At 42.0% G+C, this 26,097-nt stretch overlaps 1 protein-coding gene and 1 pseudogene across 5 annotated transcripts; both read right to left on the bottom strand.

Moving 5' to 3' along the window:
• Nucleotides 1-46: 46 nt before the first annotated feature.
• NONO (non-POU domain containing octamer binding) lies at nt 47-16,470 on the bottom strand. Of its 5 annotated transcripts, none has more exons than XM_036411532.2 (11): nt 16,318-16,469; nt 9,993-10,150; nt 8,223-8,416; nt 6,076-6,377; nt 4,669-4,764; nt 4,283-4,479; nt 3,863-3,947; nt 3,090-3,192; nt 2,477-2,534; nt 2,135-2,244; nt 47-1,044 (listed from the first exon to the last, which is right to left on the bottom strand). In XM_036411532.2, the coding sequence occupies exons 2-11, from the start codon at nt 10,138-10,140 to the stop codon at nt 910-912; spliced, it is 1,428 nt and encodes a 475-aa protein (XP_036267425.1). In that variant the 5' UTR covers nt 10,141-10,150; nt 16,318-16,469; the 3' UTR covers nt 47-909. The 5 variants fall into 5 exon arrangements, 4 of the variants coding, with proteins under 4 accessions (XP_036267425.1, XP_036267426.1, XP_045427857.1 ...); XM_036411533.2 differs by having other exon boundaries at nt 2,477-2,516; XM_045571901.1 differs by lacking the exon at nt 47-1,044 and adding an exon at nt 1,884-2,036 and having other exon boundaries at nt 16,318-16,470.
• An 8,200-nt stretch (nt 16,471-24,670) lies between these two features.
• Nucleotides 24,671-25,885, bottom strand: LOC118704157 (annotated as a pseudogene).
• Nucleotides 25,886-26,097: the final 212 nt, after the last annotated feature.

The raw sequence follows: 26,097 nt of genomic DNA, 5'->3' as shown, positions 1-26,097 counted from the left end.
AACACCCCTCCCTCCCTTCCCCTTCAAAAATAGCACAGAAAATGAAAAGGATTAAAATGTATTTTAATAAGTTGATGCTGCATTACTGCTTCATTTTCAGAAAAAAACTCCGAAGGGATCAGGAACAAATCAAACATGGTACACCAATAAAAAATAAAGCATAGCATAACTACTTAAGATAGGCAATGCTAAGAGCTACTGCTGGACATTCATACAGCAACCCTGTTCCAAGGTTATTAGGCCTATCAAGAAAAGCTGTGAACAGCAATATCGGACACAAAAGGGCCATTCCTGGGTTGTCCTTACCCAAGAAAAAGATGGAGGCAACACAAGATTTTTCTTTTTTTTTAAAAGATACACTAAAATGAAAATCTCTAAGAGAAAAATGTATTCCTTAGGGTATGAAGAGATAATATATGGGGTATAACAGAACCGTATGTATGTTATGTTATCTGTGACCTCTGCAGACATTTGCCTGAATTCCCACCTGGGAGTGAATAAAGTAATGGAGGATGTTTGTGGTTTTTGTGGTACATGTGGCAGTGTCTCCGGGGTCAGGAAATTTAAGAATGAGAATTCAAATAGAACAGGATAAACAGAATGGAATGATCAAGATTCATGGGGGCTCTAACGGGATCCACTTTGCCATTGCTCCCCACCCCTGGCCTTCAATAATTGAGACTTCAAGAATGCACCACACAGACATGATTCAACAATATACCACACAGAAATGTTTTAAATATCACCCCTCCCTTGACCTCTGTCTCCAGTATACTCCCTAGAGTAGTACAGGCAGGGAAGATCTAACTATTGGGAGAAATCCCTAACACTTTTCCAGGGTAGAATTCTGGCTAGTCCAAAAAGGGTCCTTCTCTTAAGGGTTTTGGGAATCTAGACACTGCAATTTTATTAGTATCGGCGACGTTTGTTTGGAGCAAAATCAGCTCCAGGAGCTGCACGGTTGAATGCAGGAGGGGTTCCACCAATTGCCCCTATTCCTTCCATTGCAGCAGCTTGGCCAAAGCGTTCGGTAGTTGGTGGGGTCTTAAAGAGAAAAAGAGAGCAACATTACAAAAATAACCTATGTCCTAAGCTTCCCACCAATCTGTAGTCCCTCCCCTGGAGGCCATTTCCACCCCATTTTTCAAGGGTCCTGATGCTGGGGATGCCTGATCGTATTTAAAACTCTAGTTGAGCCTGGCTGGCATGGCTCATGCCTGAACAGTGACCTATGAACCAGGTCACAGTTAGATTCCTGGTCAAGGCACATGCCTGGGTTGTGGGGCTCCATCCCCATTGTGGGGCGTACAGGAGGCAGCCCATCAACGATTCTCTCTCCTCACTGACCTTTCTCTCTCTTCCTGTCTGAAATCAATGAACAATGAAAAGAAAAAAAAGAAAAAACCAAAAAAAAAAAAAAAAAAACCCCACTAGTGGATAGCCCAGCAGGAGTACACAGTGGTTGTGTCAACCTATGAACCAAGAGGTCACTGTTCAATTCGTAGGTTGTGGGCTTGATCCTGTGTGGGGTGTGCAGGAGGCAGCCAATCGATGAGTCTCTCATCATTGATGTATCTCTCTCTCTCTCCTTCTCCCTTCCTGTCTGAAATCAACAACAAAACACATTAAAAAAAAAAAACAACACACAAAACACACAAAGACTAGTGGATAGATGTCCCTGAAAGGTTACCTGAATTATGGACCTACGCCAACCATCCCACCTTTAATTTTTTATCCCTATTATTTCTCCTTCCTTTTAATCCCTATTCTTATTAGCTAAGCAATATTGCATACTAAATTTCTCAGATGGTTAAGTTCTACTTATGTCCTTTTTGATGAACTAGGTACATGGACAAGGGCAGGCCATCACTTTCAAGTAACCTGAAAACTATCCAGTTTTAACATTTTGATATAAGAACTAAAATCACCTCAGGATTGTATGGACCATAAAGTATATTTTGACACTTGGTTTTCTCAGGAGTCCAAAATAAAGATCTTGAGGTTTCATTGGGTAACAGTGGTTCTAATACTGTCATCTGTAGCAAAATTATGGCAAGTCAAGGGATTATGGAAGCAAAGTCCTTTCTCCTCCCATCACCATTCAGGGTTACTATTAAGACCCTGCAGTTATTACCAATCCCAAGGTTCCATCTGGCATCATAGTGGCAGGTCCTGGAGGAGCTGGGGTACCAGCAGGCACAGGAGCAGGGGGCATGGCACCTCTGTTGTTTATGCCCATAGCACCTAAAGCAGAGCAGTGTGATCAGTACAGGAGAAAGATATCATCTGTCTCTTTCCGTTCTAAAGGAAATAATTCAACAAGACCTTTGTGCTAAGACATGTTACCCCACCCCCCAAAAAATATGCTCCCAGAAATGTGAATTCCTTAAATCCAGACTATCTAAAATAAGCTACATAGCTCACCAGAGACAAGACAAGAAAGGAAATCAGAGCCATTAATCTCCTGAGTCCTTACCTCCCATAGCCATCTGGCCCATCCGTATCTCCTGCTCTCTCTGAAAAATAAAAAAACACTAAAGACAGTCTAAGACAGCACTGCATTCTCCCACAATCCATTGAAGACCACACACTAAGGAAAGTATAGTGATAACACATCCCAAATACACTGAGACCAAGCTGAGGAACAACAACAATAGTTTTTCACTAGTTGTACAGTGAGTTCAAGATCAGAGCTACTAGGACAGTCTCCTATTAGGTACAAGAGAGTTATGAAAGGAAAGGGGAAAGATAGTCAATTTTTTTTCTATAGCTCCAACCTGTACAACTTTAAGGACAGCAATGGACTAGTCAAGGCTGCTACAGAACTGGATATATCTCATCCTACAGTCACTGAGTCTAAACAGCATATACTGGTCCCAGCTTTTCACTCTAAATAGCCCGTGAGGCAAAAAGAGCTCTCCTTCAAACCTTACCTTTCCTTCCTATGAATTATTTCTAAAAGGAGTTTCACAAAATGGAAAAATTGATCATAACCTGGTATGTTGTATAGTCCTAGTGGGCAGACAATTCATGATGGGTTTGTCATATCACGACTGGACTGGTACATCATGGGCACAAAGGAGATATACCGCATCAGGGAAGGTTCCCTTGAATCCTTCCTGCTGTCGCCGCATCATTTCTTCCTGCTGTCGCCTCATCTCTTCCTCACGGCGCCTGCGCTCTTCCTCCTGCCTACAGAGTCACCAAGGTATATAAGCAGAGGTATTGTAGAACTTAAGCCAATTACCTTAATAGGGGACTCAGTCAAGAGGATTAAGAGCCTACTAAAGTCCTAGCCAGTTTGGCTCAGTGGATAGAATGTCAGCCTGTGGACAGAAGGGTCGTGGGTTTGATTCTGGTCAAGGGCATATGCCTGGGTTGTGGGCTCAATCCCCAGTAGGGGGCATGCAGGAGGCAGCTGATCAATGATTCTCATCACTGATGTTTCTATCTCACTCCCTCCCTCTCCCTTCCTCTCTGAAATCAATAAAAACATATATATATATATATATATATATATATATATATATATATATATATATTTTTTTTTTTTTTTTTTTTTTTAAAAGAGCCGACTGAAAACTATCATAGCTCTCCAGGAAGCTCAATGTTAAATATGCCCAGCCCTAAAGCAACCCAGATGGAAAGAAGTTATTTCTCAAAGGAGCCTCATGAGACCAGCCCTCAGCTAATTTTTCTTTAGTGTAGCCCTGGGTAATTCCCAGAACCACTGGCAGCTGAAACATCTCCGATCCAAAGGGAGAACTTCAGAAACAGCCAAGAAATGTTTGCCAACATATTTACAAATAGTAGGAAGCAGGAGTGAGACATTGTGAGAGAAAAAAGTGTTGAGAAGAGTTACCTGAGCTCCAGTTGCTTTCGTTTTTGCACTTCTTGGTTGTGCAGCTCTTCCATCCTCCTAAGTTCTTCTTGACGCCTCATCAAATCTAGAAAAACAACAGACTTGATTGAGAGTATCCTTCATTCTCCTCAATGGGCCCAATAATTTTCTATAATTAAAGATCCAGAAAGCAAAGTGGATATATAATCCCAGTGGCCATCTGAGGTATCCCGATTCCAAAAATTCAGCTAAACCTATTATTTCCTTTTCCTCAGAATCCAGTATTCTCTGCCACATCTCCAAGCTCATTTGCCTAACAAAGATCAGCAAGATATTTTAGAGGATAAAAGTAGAAATTTAGGCCTTTTTCTACTGATTAATACTAAGAAACTTGGGAAAAACTTATTCTTTTAGTTTTAAGACTTAGAGGCCTGTACTCACCCTGCCTCATTAGCATGACCTGGTGCTCATGGCGAGCAGCCTCCATCTCCATCTCCAGCTTCTCACGAGCTTCCTTGATGTTGCGGTCCACTTGGTCCTGCTGCTGTTTCTCCATCTCAATGAGTGCCTTCCAGCGCATGGCATATTCATACTCAAAGGAGCCAGGCTGTGCAAATCTAGGTGGCTGCTCCCTCTCCCTAAAGACAAGGTTCCTGGGTTACTACAATTCTGTCTAAAATGCCAATTAAGCAATGTATTCCCCGAGTGCCAAGATAATGGCTGCTAGTAAATACATATAACAAAGACCTGTCTCTTTTACACATCCCTTTACAGGCTTCCTTAAGAACAAGCAAACAGCTAACAGGTAATCTGTAATGACAACATACTTGTGAAATTGCTGGTTTTTTATAACCAGCTTCTCTGGAAGTCCTTCTTCATCATCTAACTGGTCCATGGGCTCCACAGTCACAGGTCGAGGAAATCTGGGAAAAAGAAAGATCAAATTATACCCTTCACTAGGCTTGCTCTCTTCACCTGCCACTGACACATGAACTACTTTTAGGGGTCAGGACAAGACAATTAAACTTATGAAGGAGTTTTATACCCAGTCCAAGTAACCAATTCCATTTAATGGCATTATGTGAAAATGTGAAATCTGGGTTTGATAGAATCAAGTCAGGCTTCAGATCTCTGAATACAGCCTTTAAAAAGATGTTCAGCCTGGCTAGTATAGCTCCATGGTTGAACATCAACCCATGAACTAAGAGGTCACCAGTTCGATTTCTGGTGAGGGCACATGCCTGGGTTACAGGGTTGATTCCCCAGTGGGGATTGTGTGGGAGGCAGCCGATTGATGTTTCTCTTTCTCCATCCCTCTTCCTTACTCTCTACAATCAATAGAAACATAATTACTTAAGTGCAGCCTAAATATGTATTATCTAAAGAACTCCAGACAATTTGGGATAAATTCTAAGATATTGCGTGCTTTTCAGAGTTATAAAACTTCAAAGGGGAGACTTAACACTGATTAAATATCTCACTGAAGGAATGAAAAAATTTAACATAAAAAATATATATCCTGCCCTAGCTGGTTTGGCTCAGTGGATAGAGCATTGGCCTGTGGACTCAAAGGTTCTGGTTTCAATTATGGTCAAGGGCACATGGGGTACATGCCCGGGTTGCAGGCTCGATCCCCAGTAGGAAGCATGCTGGAGGTAGCCAATCAATGACTTTCTCATCACCGATGTTTCTCTTTTTCCCTATCCCTTCCTCTCTGAAATCAATAAAAATATATTTAAAAAATCCTCACTTAAGGGTATTTTATTGATTTTAGAGAGAAAGAGGGAGACAGAGACAGAAATATTGACATGAGAACCATTTGACTGCCACCCGCATATACCCCAACCAGGGAAACCTGCAACATTCTGGTGTACGGGATGTTTTTTAATCCTCCAACTATACTTGTTAATTTAAGATTATGTTAACAACTCTACTAGCCCAGGCGGCATGTCTCAGTGGTTGACATCAATCAGGTCACAGTTCAATTCCCGGCCAGGGCACATGCCCTGGTTGTGGGCTCAATGCCCAGTGTGGGGTGTGCAGGACGCAGCCGATTAATTATTTTTTCTAATCATCGATGTTTCTCTCTCTCCCTCTTGCTTCCTCTCTGAAATCAATAAAAATGAATAAAAAAACTTACTAGAAAGCTGAACTAGTATGAACAGTATTTAAATGAGCACAGGAATAGGGTTTCTAAAGGCTAACTTCCCAGATAACAATGGGCCCTCACTCACGTGGTTAGCAGGAAGGAACCTTCACTGCATCTGTCCAGAGCTTTCCGAGCAGCTGGCTTCCCTGAGAATTCAACAATGCCTTTTCCTGAGGGCCTTCCTCGGTCATCCACAATGACTACGGCCCTCTCCACCTGGCCGAACACAGAAAAAGCTTCCTCCAGCAGTTCGTTGGACACATACTGAGGCAGGTTTCGGACTGTAAGAGATGCACTATGGCAGGCAAAGCGCACACGCAGCTGCTTTCCACGGAGTGGCATGTTGTCCAGCTCTACTTTAGCAATCTCTGCTAGGGTTCGTGTTTCCTACAAAGCAGAGAGAAATTAGAATAACTCAGCTTAACAGACCACCAACTACACAGCTATAAAGAGTTTAAAGTAGCACCTGGCTGGCGTGGCTCAATGGTTGAGCCTTGACCCATGAACCAGGAAGTCATGGTTCATTTCCTGATGAGGGTACATGCCCAGGTAGAGGGCTCGATTCCAAGTGTGGGGCATGCAGGAGGCAGCCAATCAATGATTCTCTCTCATCATTGATGTTTCTATCTCTCTCTCAAATCAATAAAATATATTTGTTTCTAACTCTCTATCCCTCTCTGAAAAATATCTGGCCAGTGTATATCCTATATAATAAAAGGCTAATATGCAAATTGTCCTCTCAACCAGCAGGCAGGCTGCCAACCGCCCATGTCCCCTTCCCCTGGCCAGATCCCACCTATGCAGGAATTCATGCACTGGGCCTCTATATATTAGAAGCCTGATGCACAAAATTCGTGTAAGAGGCTTGGCCCTTACAGCCCCGGCTTCATCCAGAAGGTTGTCTGGACGGTTATTCTGCTGTTCAATCTAATTAGCATATTAGCTATTACATAGGACACATACACACACACTGAGTAGCCAGATTATTATGCGTTCAGAGATCATAATAATCTGGCCACTCAGTGTATATTAAAAAAAACACACACACACACACAAAAAAAACACACAAGGTAGAAACCGTTTGGCTCAGTGGATAGAGTGTTGGCCTGCGGACTGAAGGGTCCTGGGTTCAATTCCGGTCAAGGGCATGTATTCTGGTTGCGGGCACATCCCTAGTGGGGGGTGTGCAGGAGGCAGCTGATCTGTTTTCCTCACCGATGTTTCTAACTTTCTAACCCTCTTCCTTCCTCTCTGTGAAAAATCAATAAAATATATATATATATATATATATATATATATATATATATATATATTAAAAAAAAAAAAAAAAACACAAGGAGCTTGACAACAGCATATAAAGAAGCATGGATAGGACTGAATTGTGTGTGTTTCAGATCACTCTTTGGTTAGCCTAACTGTTCTGATGACCTTGAAAAACCAATTGGAAATCCTAACTTACATGGTATCAGTATCACAGGTTATTCTGCCAAGGGTAACATATCATCTGGACAATGATCAGCATAAAACCTACCCTTACAATACAGGAGAGCTAGAATATTTAAATTTCAGCTAGCTACAAACAACTTAACCAGAATCTCTTATGTCCTCCAAGAGACCTCTTTAGAACCACGAACCTTGATTGGACCCCCTTCATATTACTAAAGAGGAATCTGAGCCCCAGAGAAAATGAGTTGCCTTGAGCGAGTGGTACACCCGGAAGGAATACTAGTTCTGATCACATCAAGTTCCTCATTTATGGAGATAAGTAAAAAAAAAATATATATTAAAAATACATTTTAAAAAATAATTAAGATAATAAATTTTGTTATGTTTATTTTAGCACAATTAAACTTTAAAAAATGTACACAGCTCTGACCGATGTGGCTCAGTTGGTTTAGCATCATCCGGCGAACTGAAAGGCTGCCAGTTTGATTGCTGGTCAGGACACATGTCCAGGTTGCTGGTTGGATTCATGGTCAGGGTGTGTGTGGGAGGCAACTGACTGATATTTCTCTCTCTCTCTCTCCCTTCTACTCTCTTTCAAACCCAATAAAACAATATTTTTAAGAAATCTCTGAGGAAAAAATTTTAAATCTGCATTTTTTGTCCTATTCCATCAACTACAACTACAAGCTTTTAGTAGACCACCTGAGAATTATTTACTGCCTTATTTTCCATATACATCACTTCCCAGCTTCCCCACCTTTGTTCTATAAGCTTACAGTTGCTTACCAAGCGGATAAAGCCAAAGCCCTTATCCTTATGAATGAAGACTTCGCCTGCCTTTCCATATTTCTCAAATAATTTCCTCATTTCCTCCTCAGTGATGTCAGGAGGAAGATTGCCCACAAAGAGCCGGCTACGTTGGGTGAAGGTCTTCTCTCCTGGTTTCCTAAAATTCTTCAGGTCAATAGTCAAGCCTTCATCTGAGAGAAGACAAGAGATTTACAGTCATTAGGAAACCTAATTGCTATAGAAAAGCCAAACACCATTTCCCAATGCAATCTATCCACTAACCACTTATCACTAAATTGCACCTTAGAATATGAAAGCAGTATACATATATTGGGGGGTGGGGGTGGCTACTGTGGGCCAGGAACCAACTTAGACTAAATCAAAGGCAGAAAGACAATACAGGAGCTATTGGCCAAAGAGAAAATTAAGCAAGTCAAGGAACTCTATGTAAGAAGGGACAGATTTTTGAAGTATAAAGCACAGTTGTTCCATTTCCCAATCTCACTCATCTTCATAACCTTACAGTTCCCATTCTCTCAGGCTTGGGGAATAACAGAATAAAAAGAAATTAGGTAGGCTCTAGCCAGTTTGGCTCAGTGGATAGAGCGTCAGCCTACAGACTGAAGGATCCTGGGTTCGATTCCGGTCAAAGGCACATGCATGGGTTGTGGGCTTGATCCCCAGTAGGGGGCGTGCAAGAGACAGCCAATTAATGATTCCCCCTCATCATTGATGTTTCTATCTCTCCCTTTCCCTTCCTCTCTGCAATCAATAAAAATATCTTTAAAAAAAGAAATGAGTTAGAAAAAAGTATTCTTTGTGAAATCTCAGAAAATTAAAAAGGTTTGAAGTAGGTTTTACTCCCCCATCCCCACCCAGCCGCCCAAAACCATTTAGTCCCTCCATGCCCTTTCCCACCTCCACCCTCTGCCACAATCACAGCATCGTTGTCCATGTCTGAGTTCTCCCCCACCCCCTTTTAGGTTTTAGAGGCACACAACAGGCATTCAAAGTTTGCTGAACAAATGGAAACATACCTTTAAAGACTTTTCACTGATTTCAAATGGGCTGGCACAGGCCCCAGGCTAAAGTGTAATAATACTCAGTACCAGACTACTTCTCCATTAAGTCTTAAAGACTTGTTCTATATGTTCCCTAATTATCAATCATCTGATTACTTCTAGGAAACCAAGCTTTGAGGCAAAACATGCAGACATGTTTAGCCAACACAGCAAAGCAACCTATACTCAACTGCTATCCCTACATGCCTGCTCCTTGGTTTCAGAGAATCAGCCTTTTTCTATCTTAAGTATTAAGAGGTAAACAGAACAAAGACTTATTCCTTTATAATCCCAAAAGACTCATCTAAAAATCAAGAACCCAGCCCTAGCCGGTTTGGCTCAGTGGATAGAGTGTCAGCCTGTGGATTGAAGGGTCTTGGTTCAATTCTGATCAAGGGCACATGCCTGGGTTGCAGGGTCGATCCCTAGTAAGGGGCATGCGGGAGGCAGCTGATTGATGTTTCTCTCTCATCGATGTTTCTGACTCTCTATCCCTCTCCCTTCCTCTGTAAAAAAAAAAAAAAAAAAGGAAAAAAAAATCAATGAAACAGTTATATATATATATATATATATATATATATATATATATATATATAATACACACACACACACACACACACACATATATATATAATATATTTTAAAAACCAAAACCCCATTCCTAAGAGGGAACCTATATCAACCCCATTACTTAGCATGCACTCACTTTGGCTGCTGGCTTGTTGGCCATTTGCAGGTACTGCTGACGGCGGTGGCTGCTGCTGTTGCTGGTGGTGCTGCTGGTGGTGATGCTGATGATGCTTTCTTGGAGCATGGTTTTGTTTCTCCAAGTTAAAGGTTTTATTGCTCTGCATATTTTGTACCCTAAGAAGAAAATGTGGACAAATACATTCAGTGCTAAGAATGCAGTCACCTTCCTGATGAATCATATTGTTTGTCATCAATCATCATTGGTATCCTGACTTTTGCCAGATCCTAAAAACTGGTTATTTTGAGCAAGTATGGCAAAGGAATACAATTCAGAAATATAAAACAACCGTGCATTAGCAGTTATGTGGCATACAGAAACTGGACAAGAATCAGACAAGAACAGCTTGCAGTAGAATGACCTGAGGAACAATAATTTTACATATAATAGGAAACTACTTTTCCAAACAGATCTACCCCTTAACTGTTAGCCCTATTATAAAATTATTAAAGCACATTTTAAAAACACGACTGCCCTAGCCCGTTTGGGCAACAGGGGCTGCAGCGGGAAGGGCTGGGTGGTGGTGTGAAGGATGGGCCAAGACCCGCCCCCCCTGTGCCCACTGTAACCTCAAGGCCCACAGTTCCTTTCAAGGTGCATGAAGTCATGCACTGGGACCCTAGTGTAAACATAAAATGTTAAATTCTGTCATCTAAAAATTAAAGTAAGATTAAAAGAAAACAAAATGAAAATTTCTGGCATAATCCATAAATTGGCAGTTGATGGTTTTAAACTGACATCCAAGGACAATTCTTCAGTTAATGAAATAAAAGGGCAGAGTTAATTCTAAACACAAGACCCTGTAGGCAGAATTTAGCTGAAGGAACGATACAAAAAAACCTTATGGTGAATACATCATATGATACCTTTAAAACAGTGCAAGCTACATTTTAGATGAAGAAAATAACTTAATTTTTGGATAATGGACATATAAGAATACTTTCCTGTGCATAAAAATCCTTAATATATTTTATATCATATCCCACCAAAACTGGGAACTTCATTGCAATTATTAAATACTATATCCAAAAGTTGTTTCACAAGACAATAGGTAACAAGAACTATCAAAATGTTCATATTCTTTAACTCAGGAATTCTGTTCCTAGAAATTCATCCTAAGAATTTTTTAAAATTTTAAAATCACACCCATGAAATATTCACTGCAATGGTGTTTATGGACAATAAAAATGGTAAATAATAAAAAATGACTCATGTATCCAAAACCAGAGGCCTAATTTTTTTTTTAATATATTTTGATTTTTTACAGAGAGGTAGAGTTAGAAGCATCAATGAGTCATTGATCAGCTGCCTCTTGCACGCCCCCTGCTGGGGATGTGCCCGCAAACGAGGTACATGCCCTTGACTGGAATTGAACCCCGTACCTTTCAGTCTGTAGGCCGACACTCTATCCACTGAGCCAAACCGGTTTCGGCTCAGAGGTCTAGTTTTTAATTATGATACATCTATACAATGGAATGTTACACAGAGTTAAAATTTATGAAGACCATGTAAGCATGAAAAATTTATACTTTAAGAGGGAAAGGGCCGAAACCGGTTTGGCTCAATGAATAGAGTGTCGGCCTACAGACTGAAAGGTACGGGATTCGATTCTGGTCAAGGGCATGTACCTCGGTTGCGGGCACATCCCCAGTAGGGGGTGTGCAGGAGGCAGCTGATTGATGCTTCTCTCTCATCAATGTTTCTAACTCTCTATTTCTCTCCCTTCCTCTCTGTAAGAAATAAAATATATTTTAAAAAAGACGGAAAGGGTTTTTTAAATTCATAAATGTAGGTAACAGAAGGTAGGCAAAAATAAAAACTGTCCTGCTTGTTATAGATTATTGATGATTTTTTCCTTTGTTTTTATTTATTATTTTTTATTAAATTATTATCTGTGTACATGTCTTACCATTCTCCCCCCTCCTATACATACCCTCCCCCCCCCCCCAGAGTTTTGTTCCATTGGTTGTACTTATATGCATGTATGCAAGACCTTCGGTTGATCTCTTATCTCCCCCAGATCTCCCTACCCTGCCCGCTGTAATTTGACAGTCTGCTTGTTGCTTTACTGTCTCTATATCTACCTTTTGGTTCATCAGTTTATAATATTCTTTATTATCCATAAATGAGTGAGGTCATGTGGTGTTTCTCTTACTGATTTTTTTTTTTTACTATTTTTTCTTTATTAAATCAATCATTCAACAAATAAATATTCACTGGATGCCAACTATTTGCCAGGCACTATTCTAGGTGCTTGGGATGCATTGATGAACAAAGCAAATATTCTTGCCTTCTGGGTCCTTACCTTCTAGTGAGACAAAACAATATACATATTAATTATATCACACAGTAGTTAAGAAGAGGTGTTACTGGAAAATAAAGGCGGGGGGGGGGGGGGGGAGAGGCAAAATAGATAGGAAGTAGAAGGTAGTAATTTTAAATAGAGCTGTGAGGTAACATGTCACTTGAAAGTTGGCATTTAAGCCCAGACTTGAATTTTCTCATTTATGTCAGTCATCAGTTTTATTTCTCATTAATAAGGCACCTATCACAAAATATCTGTTATAAAAAACTTAGATATAAAAACAAAAATAAATAAAAATCCAAAGACCCAGCACTAAAAAAATAGTTAACATTTTGGCATACCCTCCTAGTCAGATTTATATATTTGTAGGTAACTTTAAATAGAATACGATAAAAATTATTTTACAATGCCTTTTCTACTTTACGACACATGACTAAGTTTTCATGTTACTAAATCTTCTACATTGTTAATGCACAGTATTCAGCTGTCAACCAAGATACTATTGTGTTGGACATGTGTTGTTTCTAATTTTTCACCATTATAAATAACGCTCAAGCTAAAGCTTGGGGCATAACCCTGAGTAAATATTGCTGTTTCCATTTTTTAATTTTTTAGCTTTCAGAAAATACTATATTATGACTATAGTCATAATGCACTATTGTATATTCAGATTTTCCTCATCTCTATAGTGAACATAATTATAATTTTAAAAGCTACATAAAGCCCATATGGATTTACTAAACTACTCTCTACTATGAGACATTTAGGTTGTTTTCAATATTTTCCTATTATAACACTGCAGTAAATATCTTTGTGTTTGTAGCTTTCTGCTTAATTATTTCCTTAGGATAAAAATAGTATAACCGAATCTGTGACTCTTGCCACATAGGGAAGCATTGTTTTCTCAAAAAATTGTAATAGCTTTAAATGCCATGAATAGGTGTAGCAGTTTCACAGCAAATTGGTTCAGATTGCAGTCACCTCGGTTGCAGGCTAGCCTCCAACCCATCAGGGGGCGTGCGGGAGGTAACCAGTAGATGTGTCTCTCTCATATCAATGTTTCTGTCTCCCCCTCCCCCCTTCCACTCTCTCTAAGAATCAATGGGGGGAAAATATCCTGGGGGGGGGTTAGCAAAAAAATAAAAATTTTAAAAAAGGAAATCATTATTTTAAAATAAGATATATATAAAATAAAAGCATATAAAAGTTAAAGTCTACCCCAGCAACAGTTGGGAGCAGGTTTAAGTTGGGCATTAGAATCAGGTATTTTCCTATTTTATACTTTTTTCCCATAGATACTTTTTGAGTCCCAGCTATTAAACATCTCCCTTCCCTGACCTCAAAGTGGCCTACAACAGAAACCTGAATGATTTTCACAGCCTATTTTTCAAATAGGTCTATCTCTGGCTAGAGCCTAAGGACCCTCTTTTCCCCCCTCAGCCTTTAAGGCACTAGCCTCAGTACCTTGCATCCCATTAAGGAATCTACAACTTATAATTTACATGTTAATAGAAACCCTTAGAAATCCATTCAAAACTGAAATATTAAAAACTCTTATCTTTACATCTTACCCAAACCTCATCATTCCATTTCAAAAGGCCATTTTACAACTTTTTAATAGAAATGGCCTACCTTTTTGAGGATAAAGTTCTAAAATGTTCTAAACCATTTAATTTGAATTACTTCAAGGGAGGTTATTTTATTTTAAAAAATCTTTATTTTTAAAAGCATTACATGTCTCCCCCCGACCACTGACCTCTCTCAGCCCACTCCCACCCCCAACACAGGCCATCACTCTGCTACTATCAGTGTCTATTGGTTATGCTTATATGCATGCATACAAGTCCTTTGGTTGAACTCTTACCTCCTCTCTCCCCTTTCTTCCCTCTGAGGTTTGTTCATCAGTTTATGTTGTTCAAGGGAGGTTATTTATTTTATAAGTACAGTGTGGCAGTTAAGGTGATGATACAAAATATTGACCATTATGTCAGGCACTGTGCTAAGTCTGCATTATCTCCTTTAGTAATCACAATTATTATTATTCTGGATAAGAAAAATGATGCCCAGCCAAGGTCACATGGTGTGATGGAGCATGGAGTGGAGAATGCCATACTCACCTCTATACTACAGGCTTTGTAATTACTCATTTCCATTTCAGAGTTCCAAACAAGCCATGTTACCTAACTTGAGCCTTAATTTCCTCACCTGTAAGATGGAGATAACAATCCCTACTCTACAGGGCTGGTATTTTAAGGACTAAGTGAGGTAATGTACATAGTGGACACTTGTTCCTGCTGGAAGCCATTACCCTTATTTCTACATGTGGCAGGTGCTTCAATTAGACAAATGTCATTAATTACATTCTACCTCCTCTCTTCTCGATTCTAGCAAAAATCACTTGTATAACCAAATTCCATACCTTTGGGTTTTTAAATAAATGTCTCCATAATGCTCATCTTTATAATCTTCCCTTTCTGTTTGTTCTTTCCCAAGCAGGCATTCAATGGTGAAGACTATGTAATATTGTATAAATCCCTTAAAAGTGCCCACAGAGTAGCTAGGTACTCAGTAAATATTGTCCCTATCACCTACTTCTGATGATGACTACCAATATAATTTGGGAATATGTGCAGAAATCACTGGCCCCCTAACCATGGGGCCTCTGAGAAGAGAAAGTACAAAGATCAACAGCAAGGATTTCTATCTGCAAGACGAACCTTGATGAAGCACTTGAGAAAATATGTATTGCTGATTTAGAAAGCGGGGGCTACTGAGCATGAGATACAATTGCACAAGTGTTTAGATACAGGACCAAGTGCATTACTGTATCACATATCTGAAAACTAAGTAAATGTCCCCTTAATTTTCAGGATAAGGATCAACTTTTAAGTGTAAACATTCGGGAAATTTGGTTAAACTCTATCAGACCAAATGGCCGCCTGGATGTGAACCATCCTGAAAGCTGTAGAATGCACTAACATGGTAAGGTCCTTTTTTATTTTCTAAGAGTTTCTTAGGACCTTTCATTTGAAAACAAAGAAGTTGAACAAAGACAGTAAAAATCTAACCAGTGTATTCCGATTTGGCAGATTTATCAAATAAAAATACACAACATAGTAAAATTTGAATTTGCGACTAGAAATGGCTTATTTGTATGGAAGTCCCATGAAACATACTAAAAAATAATTCGTTGTGTGTGTCAAATTCAAATTTAACACGGCGTCCTATATTTTATCTGGCTACCCTACACCTACCTCAACCTAGATTTAAGATACAAAGTGCCTCCCGGTCTTCTCTAACCTTGACCTCTCTGTTAAGAACACAAAGAAAAGTGTCACCTTACGACAATCGTTTCTCCGAGTGGAAAATAGCCGACAAAAAAAAAAATCCATCAAATTAAGTTTCATTTTTTAAAAGTGATGCTACACGTGGTTGAGCAGCTGGCAACAAGACTAAAAGTAAGGGCACACAGGAACCTGAGGAAGAAAGCGGAGGGGTTTGGACGAACGGATGAACTTTCCAGCTCAGAGTTCTGACAAAGAAACATCGCTCGGGGTGCCCCAGTGGCTCATTCGGAATTCATGGCCTCGCGAGGCCGAGGGGAGGAGCGCCCTCCAAAGCGCCTCCTCCTCCTGCCGCGACTCCGAGACTCCGAGATGATAGACCCCACACCCTCAGGCCCAGGGCAGCTCCATGGCCCAGGAACTCACTGACAGGGCTAAGATCCCAGGCCCCGCCGCACAAAGAAAGGCGGCGGGAGAGGAAGCGGGAGTGCGGTTTGACTGTGAGAGGCCCCCCCCACCGCCCCGCGCGCGGGTGGGCTGGGAAGCCAGTGGGATGGCGGGCACAAGGCCTCAAGGGGCCTTGGGAAGGGCCAAGCCCTCCAAACCGAACCTTGCCCTGGCCTCTTCCTTCATCGATTGTCGCGAGGAATCCTATTCCCCTCTCACGGGAGAACTAAGTCGTCCCCAAACTCACCCTCTACCGACTGTTCGCTCCTCAAAGTAACGGCGACGCTACACGGCCTCTACCGTCCCAAGAAAAGAGCGCGCGACCGCCGGAAACGCAACGACGGAGCTCGGTGCCTCCCCACGGGCACAAAGTGGCATTCTTGATTGGTCACCTGAACTGCCAATCAAGATTCTTCTTCAGAGGCGGAATCAGTTTGCCGCCATTTCTACGATCCTATTGGCTGCCGAATGCGAAAGGCTTGGGTTCGTGTGAACGACGGATGGGGACAAAGAGCGAGGCTTTGTACCTAATGCGCATGCGCTGGTTTCGTCCGCTAGAAACCCAAAGGGAAGGGGGAGAAGGGGGATGGAGGCTCAGAAGGCGAAACGTAAACCAGCTAATAGAAAGACTGGAGGACCAAATGATTGCGAGGAGGGAGAGGGAGAAAAGGAGGAGAGAGGAAAATGGAAAGAGAGAGAGAAGGGAAGGAAATGTGCGCGTAGGCGTGCTCTGAGGATTTCTGCACTGCGCCTGTGCAAGAAGCCAGAGCAACAATGTCGTATTCAGTAGTAGATCTAGTCTTTTCCTGCAGAAAAAAGGCCCCGCCATGTTGCTTTTTCACTCTTCCTCATTAGGGCTTGCACTCTGATACTCCATACTTAATCAGATATTTAGAGCACTCCTGGTGCGACGTCTGCTCATGAAGCCCACCTGAAATAATCACTATGGTTATGCAAAGAGCTGCGGGAGGGGAGGGAAGTTGATACCTTATTCTCTGTGATTACACAGAATTGTAGCCAGGTACTCATTTCCATGGTAACCAGGAAAACCAGCAGTCCAAACATCACTATTGTTCCTAAGATTTACAGAGATTCAACAAATGTCATCATTACCATGGATACATTATAGACCTCTAGATTCTAGATTCTGTAGGGCAATGTTTCCCAAACTTCTCTCATGATGAGAATCACCTGGTGGAGTTGTTAAAATACAGATTCCTGAATCCCAACTAAGAAGTGCTAAACTAGAATTTTTGGGAACATATAGGTAAAATTGTATACTTAACAACATACAGGTAAAATTGTGTACTTAACAACATACAGGTAAAATTGTGTACTGAACAACATACAGGTAAAATTGTGTGCTTAACAACATACAGGTAAAATTGTGTACTGAACAACATACAGGTAAAATTGTGTACTTAACAACATACAGGTAAAATTGTGTACTTAACTGTTAAGTATACAATTTTACCTATATGTTGTTAAGTACACAATTTTACCTATATGTTCCCAAAAATTCTAGTTTAGCACTTCTTAGTTGGGATTCAGGAATCTGTATTTTAACAACTCCACCAGGTGATTCTCATCATGAGAGAAGTTTTGGAAACACTGCAGGACAACAATCAGGTAATCGCTTTTATTTTTCAGTAACGCCTAACTAGCTCTAGCCCTGTGGTGAATCAAGGCTACAAGGCTCAACTGATAGCTCCTTGTAATTATTCCTACTAATTAACAAATTCACACTCAGGTTTTCAGGGTGTCCCAACTGGCTCCACCTTATGTGGGGACACAGAGAATAAGACCTGCACTGTCCAATAGAGGTTTCTGCAATGATATAAATGTTCTGTATCTACTCTGTTCAGTACAGTAGCTACTGGCTATATGTGACTGACCATTGAGGGCTAGTGCAACTGAGGAACTGAATTGTTAATTCTATTTTGTTGCCAGAGGATATTTTTTTCCATTGATTTTCAAAGAGTGGAAGGGAGGGAGGGGGGAAGGAAGAGAAAGAGAGAGAATGAGAGAAACATCAATGTGAGAAACATCAATGTGAGAGAGACACATTCAATAGTTTGCCTCCTGAATGCACCCTGACCAGGGCCAGAGATTGAACCTGCAACCCAGGCATGTGACCTAGACCGGGTAATTGAACCTGAGACCCTTAGGTTCAAGGACTGATGCTCTAACCACTGCTCAGTGGCAATTCTATTTTAATTAGCTAAAATTTAGTCACATGTAGCTAGTGACTACCATATTGGGTGTATCTGGACCAATTTTCCCAAACTTTTTAAGAATTAGCAGCTCTGAGACCGGTTTGGCTCAGTGGATAGAGTGTTGGTCTGCAGACTGGAAGGTCCCAGGCTCGATTCCGGTCAAGGGCATGTACATTGGTTGCAGGCACATCCCCGATGGGGGGGCGTGCAGGAGGCAGCTGGTCGATGTTTCTCTCTCATCAATGTTTCTAGCTCTTTATCCCTCTCCTTTCCGCTCTGAAAAAAAAAAAAAAATCAGTAAAATATATTTTAAAAAGATTAGCAGCTCTATTATGAAAAAAGATATTTTATGTCTATCTTTTCTAAAAAAGACATTTTTTTCCCTGCTTGTGGGAATAAAAGTCAAACAATACTCAACAGTATAAAGAGAAAAGTCTCTTTCTCTACTCATTCCAATGGTTACAATTATCACCACTTTCTTGCATTTCTATTTTCTGTGTTTGTACTGTCCTGGTCAAACAAAAATGTTATACATTTTTATATATATGTTTCTGAGTCATGATCTCACTAAAAAATACTTTAGCTATCTTTCTATATAAATATAGAAAGATGAATGAGGACATTTTAATATTAAGTATCACATGATGGTTTTCAGTATCTGTTGTGGGGGAAAATTATTTTAAAGGTATTATACAATAGTACATTCATGTATCTCCTCAAGGCAATCACAACATAAGCAGAGAAATCCTATCTAATAAAAGAGTAATATGCAAATTAAGCATCACTCAGCTACACCCACCAGCTACTCCCACCAGCCACATCCACCAGCCAATCAGAGTATTCAAATTAACCCCAACCAAGATGGCTGTGGCGACAGAGAGCAGGAGAAAGGCTTGGGTTTCTCTGACAATGAAAGAAGCCAAGCTTTCTGCCTGCCCTAGCAGGCCTAAGCCTCCATTCAAGGCTACAAAGTTTCAATTATAGATGATAAACAAATCCAAACAGAAATGGTGGCAGACACAAGCAAGCAGGGGGCTTGGCTCTGGTCCTGGCTACAAAGTTTCAATTGTAGAAGGATACTAGGGCCTCCACTTGGGTTGCTGGGGAGCGTGGACGGCCTGCAAACTACCACAGGCCTCCTGCCCAGGCCACCCCACGCCCCAAGGGAAACCCCACCCTGACCTGGGACACCCTTCAGGGCAAACCAACTGGCTCCCACCTGTGCACCAGGCCTCTCTCCTAAATAATAATAGAGTAATATGCAGATTGACCTTCACTCCAACACATAAGATGGTTGTCCCCATGTGGTCAAAGATCCTGCCCCCATGTGGACACAAGATGGCCATCACAAGATGGCCAGCAAGGGAGGGCAGTTAGGGGTGACTAGGCCAGCAGAGGAGGCAAACAGGCTGGCATGGGAGTGGTTAGGAGCAATCAGGAAGGCAGACAGGTGAGCAGTTGGGAACCAGCAGTCCTGGATTGTGAGAGGGATCCCAGATTGGAAAGGGTGCAGGCTGGGCTGAGGGAGACCACCACCCCTTCCCCCCGTGTATGAATTTTGTGCACCGGGCCTGTAGTAGAAAATAAATAAATCTCAGATACCAGGGTCTCCACTTGGGTTGCCAGGGGGTGTGGCCAGCCTGCAAACCACCACAGGCTCCTTGCCCAGACTGCCTCACACCAAGAGAAACCCCACCCTGGTCAAACCACCTGGCCCCCACCCGTGCACCAGGCCTCTATCCTATCTAATAAAAGAGTAATATGCAAATTGACCATCACTCCAACACACAAGATGGCTGCCCCCATGTGGTCAAAGATCCTGCCCCCATGTGGGCACAAGATGGCCACCACAAGATGTCCAGCCAGGGAGAGACCAGGCCTGCAAGGGAGGGCAGTTGGGGGTGATCAAGCCTGCAGGGGAGGGAAGTTAGCGGTGACCAGGCCAGCAGAGGAGGGAAGTTGGAGGTGACCGGGCCTGCAGGGAAGGGCAGTTGGGGAGGACCTAGACCTGCAGGGGAGAGCAGTTGGGGGGGACCAGGCCTACAGGGGAGGGCAGTTAGGGGCAAACAGGCTGGCAGGGGAGCAGTTAGGCATTAATCAGGCTGGCAGGGGAGTGGTTAGGGGGTGATCAGGCTGGCAGGCAGAAGCAGTTAGAGGCAATCAGGAAGGCAGGCAGGCGAGCATTTGGGAGCCAGCAGTCCTGAATTGTGAGAGGAATGTCCAACTGCCTGTTTAGGCCCTATCCTATTGGGATTGGGCCTAAATGAGCAAACATCCCTGGAGGGGCCCCAGATTGGAGAGGGTGCAGGCTAGGCTAAGGGTCACCCCCGCCCACATGCATGAATTTCGTGCACCGTGCCTCTAGTGTTAATAAAAACAATTAATTTCAGTACTGTCAGCAAATAAAATAACATTAGAATATTAGAGGTAAACTGGTAAATTAAAGGAAGCCTGGTTGTGCTTGAGTGGATCAGGATAGAGAACCTTTGAATTTGGTCTTAACTAAGAGGCAGAATGGCTGGTTTTAGGTAATTTGTCATGGCTGAAGAGAAGTGGAAGGCTAAGTAATTGGAAATTAGATAGTCAGGTATGGGCCAAATAATCAAGGACCTGTGCCATGCTTAGAAGTTTGTACTTTAATCTGGGGAGAATGGGGAGACAGTGAAGGTTTTTTTTTTTTTTTTTAAATAACTTATGTTGAGTTTTCTGGTTATAAAAGTAATAGTATATACTTATTGAGGAAAGAACTTGAAATGCACGTAAGTATAAAAAATCATCATAATCCCACCTTGTAGAAATAACTTAACATTTTGGTATATTTTCTTCCTGACTATATAACTTACATATACATTTGTGGTTGTATGGGTGTGTGTGGGGGGGGGGCGGGAATTTGGATTCATATATGTGTGTGTATATATATATGTGTGTGTGTGTGTGTATAGATATAGATATAGATATAGATATAGATATAGATATAGATATAGATATATAGATACAGATAGACACACAGACTAAAAGACAGAGATAAAGAGATTACAATTTTCCCATGTATGATAGGTTTGAACTTCAGGAAAATCACTGTATTCATGCCCTAAGGTAGGGGTGTCGAACTCAATCAGAGAAGGGGCCAAAATCTAAAATCCAGCCTAAATCGCGGGCCGAATGGTTTACTGAACAGTCATAAACTGTCATTGTGATGGAAACGCAGCGGAGTGCAGTGATGACAGTGCGGTGCGGGCCACATTGCAAGGCCTGGCGGGACGGATTTGGCCCGCGGGCCTTGTGTTTGACACATGTGCCCTAAGGTTACTGTAAAAAATTACCACAGTCCTAGCCCATTTAGCTCAGTGAGTAGAGTGTCAGCCTGCGGACTAAAGGGTCCTGGATTTGATTCTGGCCAAGGCCACATGTCCGTCCGGGTTGTGGGCTCGATCCCCAGTGAGGTCATGCAGGAGGCAGCTGATCAATGATTCTTTTTCATCATTGATGTTTCTCTCTCTCTCCTCTCTCTTCCTCTCTGAAATCAATAAATATATATATAATTTTAGAAGTGTGTGCTTTAAAAAATTACCACAAACTTAGTGGCTTAAAACAACAGAAATGTATTCTCTCATAGTTCTGGAAACCAGAAGTCTGAAATCAATATCACTGGGCTGAAATCTAGGTGTTGACAGGGCCATAATCTCTCAGGAGGCTCTAAGGAAGACTGTTCCTTGTTTCTTCAAGCTTCTAGGGCAGTGGTCGGCAAACTCATTAGTCAACAGAGCCAAATATCAACAGTACAACGATTGAAATTTCTTTTGAGAACCAAATTTTTTAAACTTAAACTTCTTCTAATGCCACTTATTCAAAATAGACTTGCCCAGGCCGTGGTATTTTGTGAAGAGCCACACTCAAAGGGCCAAAGAGCCGCATGTGACTCATGAGCCACAGTTTGCCAACTGCGGTTCTAGGGGATTCTGGCATTCCCTGGCATGTGGCTGCCAGAAGATCTTCCTGAAGTGATCTTCCAGTGATCTCGGCCTTCATGTCCACATGACCTTTTTTCCTCTTTGTGTGTCAAATCTCTCTCTGCCTCTTCTTTTTGTTTAAATATATTTTTAAAGATATACAAAAACTTCAATGAGAGAGAAACATTTATCACCTGCCTCCTGCATGCCCCCCACTGGGGATTGAGCCTGTAATGTTGTCATGTGACCTGAACGGGAACCTAATGGTGACCTTCCTGTTCATGGGGCAGCACTCAACCACTCAGCTACACCGGCTCAGCTCCCTCTGCCTCTCTTATAAGAACACTTGTCATGCTATAGCCAGTGTTCTCAATGGATAGAGCATCAGCCCTCACACTGAAGGGTAGTAGGTTCAATTCCCAGTCAAGGGCAGGCACTTTGTAGGTTTGAGCCCTAGCCCCAGTTGGTGCATGTGCCAAAGGCAACCAATCTCTCTCTCTGTCTCTCTCTCCCTCTCTCTCTCTCTCTCTCTCTCCCTCTCTCTCTCTCTTTCCCTCTCCCTCTCCCTCTCCCTTCCTCTAAAAATCAATGGAAAAATATCTTCAGCTGATGATTTAAAAAAAAAAAAAAAAGACCCCAGCCACTGTGGCTCAATGGTTGAGTGTTGACCTATGAACCAGGATGTCACAGTTTGATTCCTGGTCAAGGCACTGCCTGCCATTGCTGGCTCGATCTCCTGTAGGTGGCATCCAGGAAGCAGCCAATCAATGATTCTCTCTCATCATTGTTGTTACTATCTCTCTTTCCTTCTCCCTTCCTCTCTGAAATCAATACACACAGACACACACACACACACACACACACATATATATTTTAATTTTTTTAAAAGAATATTTCAGCTCGGCAAGCAAAGCTTTGTCATTGAGTGTGGACCTAATAACCAGGAGGTCATGGTTTGATTCCTGGTCAGGGCACATGCTGGGTTGTGGGCTTGATCCTCAGAGTGGGGTGTGAAGGACGCAGCCCATTAATGATTCTCTTTTATTATTGATGTTTCTATCTCTCTTCCTCTCCAAAATCAATAAAAATATATATTTTTTAAAAAAATAATTCAATTTAATAAATAAAATAAAACATTAATGCTGGCCAAAACCGGTTTGGCTCAATAGATAGAGCGTCGGCTTGGGGACTGACGGGTCCCGGGTTCGATTCCGGTCAAGGGCATGTGCCTTGGTTGTGAGCATATCCCCAGTTGGGGGTGTGTAAGAGGCAGCTGATCGATGACTCTCTCTCATCGATGTTTCTAATTCTCTATCTCTCTCCCTTCCTTTCTGTACAAAATCAATAAAATATATTTTAAAAAAAACAAACAAAAACACACACACACAAAAACACATTAATGCTGGAAACCAAATCAGTTTCACTAAAAAGGAGATGTTGACAGGAAGCCAGGAAGGCTGGTCAACAACCTTAATTGCTCTAACCTTTAGTTGAGACATTGTTAGCTAAAGCAGAATCTACCTTGTTTGTCCCGTGAAAGTTTCTGTTATTTCCTGCCTAAGGGCTACATGTAAATTTCTGTTTATGTTGCCTAAGATGTTTTCCCCAAAAGGGATGGCAGGGCTAGAGCAAGGAGTAGTTCTCCCACTAGAGTTGGACTACTGCCTGGCCCCCCATATAACCAAATTGAATTTCTTCAAGTCTCTTTTCATTTGTGTGCGGCCCTTCTCCAGAAACTGAACCCTGAATTGGAACTCTTTCTATGCGGGCCGTGAAAGAGAGTCCTATACATTAATATAAAAAATACTTGTCATACATTTAAGGCCAACCTTGATAATCTCCCCATCTTATAATATTTAACTTAATCACAACTGTAAAGTCCTACTTTTTTGCCATTTAAGGTAACATTCACAGGCTCCAGGAATTAGAACAGGGATATCTTTGGGGGTGCATTATTCAGCTTACCACAGTCACCCTGGCAATCATGTGTAGGAAAGATTGGGGGAGATAAGCTAGGAGATAGGATATAACACAAAAAATAATTTCAGGTGAAAGATGAGAAAGATCTGAACTAAGACAGTGGTTGTAGGGATGGAGAAGAGGAAACCAAATCCAAATATTTAGAAGGTAGGATCAAGGGGACATAATAACCAAATAAATGTAGGGGGAAGAAGTGGAAGAAGACTAGAACAATTCCCTGGTTTCTGTTTTGGGTGCCTGGATGTCTGATTGTGCCACCAACCAGGATAGGAAATAGAGCACCATTGGGAGAAAATCAATGCAGTTTTTTTTAAAAGATACATTTATTCAGCATCATGATCAGACTATTACATTTAGCAATCAACAGCATGGGTGCAAAAAAAAAAATCTACATTAAAACCCTTGGTTGGAATGCTTTACACTTTCCACAGAACAGAAACTAAAATAACCTGTCATACAATTAGTCACAAATACAGTCCTCAAGGTTTTTTTGGCCATTCACATGCGTATTGTCTAACACATGTCTTCTTTGTAGCAGCTAGGCCCTGCCACCACTGTGCTTGGCTGAGTTCACAAATCTGTTGTAACCTGTAGCTTCCCTGTCACTTGTCTGGCTCTCCTCCCCTGCTAAGCTTTGTTTCCTGGCAATAATTAAAACCTTCTGCCACTGCCATAGCTACTGCTGCTGCTGGAACCCCCATAGCCACCTTGGTTTCATGGTTTGGCAAAGTATTGCCCTCCACCACCATAAGGGCCAGAGCTTCTGCCTCCAAAGTTTCCTCCTTTCATAGGCCCAAAATTTGAAAATTGATTGTTGTAATTGCCAAAATCATTGTAGCTTCCACCACCTCCAAAATTGCTTCCATCATTACCAAATCCATTATAGTCATCCCCACTGCCACCATATCCACCGCCACCACGGCTGCCACCAAAGCCACCTCGACCACTGAAGTTTCCTCTGCAACCAAAGTTGTCATTTCCACCAAAACCACCTCCACCACCACCTCCGAAGTTTCCAGAACCACTCCGACCTCTTTTGCTGGACGAATCACTAGCTTATATAGGGCTTTCCTTATTTCACAGTAGTGGCCACTCACAGCACGGTATTTCTGAATGACAATCTTGTCCACAGAGTCATGGTCATCAAAGGTTACAAAAGCAAAGCCCCTCTTTTTGCCACTGCCTCGGTCAGTCATGACTTCAATCACTTCTATTTTCCCATACTGTTCAAAATAATCTCTGAGGTGATGGTCTTCAGTGTCTTCTTTAATACCACCGACAGAAATCTTTTTCAGTTAGGTGGGCACCAGGTCTTTAGAATCTTCTCTTGAGACAGCCCTCTTTGGTTCCACAACTCTCCCGTCCACCTTGTGTGGCCTTGCGTTCATGGTGCATCCACCTCCTCCACAGTGGCATAGGTGACAAACCCAAAGCCTCTGGAGCGCTTGGTGTTTGGATCTGTCATCACCACACAGTCCGTGGGCGTCCCCATTGCTCAAAATGGCTCCTCAGACTCTCATCGGTTGTTTCAAAGCTCAAACCTCTGATAAAGAGCTTCCGCAGCTGCTCCTGCTCTTTGGGAGACTCAAACTTAGACATGATGACTACAACAGGGGAAATCTCAACGATGTTTACTCCGCGGCGTTCACCAGCAGAAAGGCTCAAGGCAGTTTTGATCGAGTTCAAGGTGAGAGGAGTCAGCCAAGCAACAGAAGAACAGGATCCAGCCCGGCTGGTGCTGCTCAGTGGTTGAGCATCCACCTAGGAAACAGGAGGTCATGGTTTTGGTTTAGGGTCAGGGCACAGGCCTAAGTTGTGGGCTCGATCCCCAGTGGGGGGAGAGGGGGAGGTGCAGGAGGCAGCCAATCTAACAAGCAGAGT

This window comes from Pipistrellus kuhlii, unplaced genomic scaffold (assembly GCF_014108245.1).
Source record: "Pipistrellus kuhlii isolate mPipKuh1 unplaced genomic scaffold, mPipKuh1.p scaffold_m20_p_40, whole genome shotgun sequence".
Lineage (NCBI taxonomy): Eukaryota > Metazoa > Chordata > Mammalia > Chiroptera > Vespertilionidae > Pipistrellus > Pipistrellus kuhlii.
This window is presented reverse-complemented; position numbering and strand designations above follow the sequence as displayed.

Coding starts and splice junctions, on each gene's coding strand:
- NONO (XM_045571901.1), bottom strand. CDS start 10,140: ATGCAGAGCAATAAAACCTTTAACTTGGAGAAACAAAACCATGCTCCA. Junction 4,765..6,075: donor GGTTCCTTCCTGCTAACCAC/GTGAGTGAGGGC, acceptor TCTTTTTCCCAG/ATTTCCTCGACCTGTGACTG. Junction 3,948..4,282: donor GGTCATGCTAATGAGGCAGG/GTGAGTACAGGC, acceptor TTGTTTTTCTAG/ATTTGATGAGGCGTCAAGAA.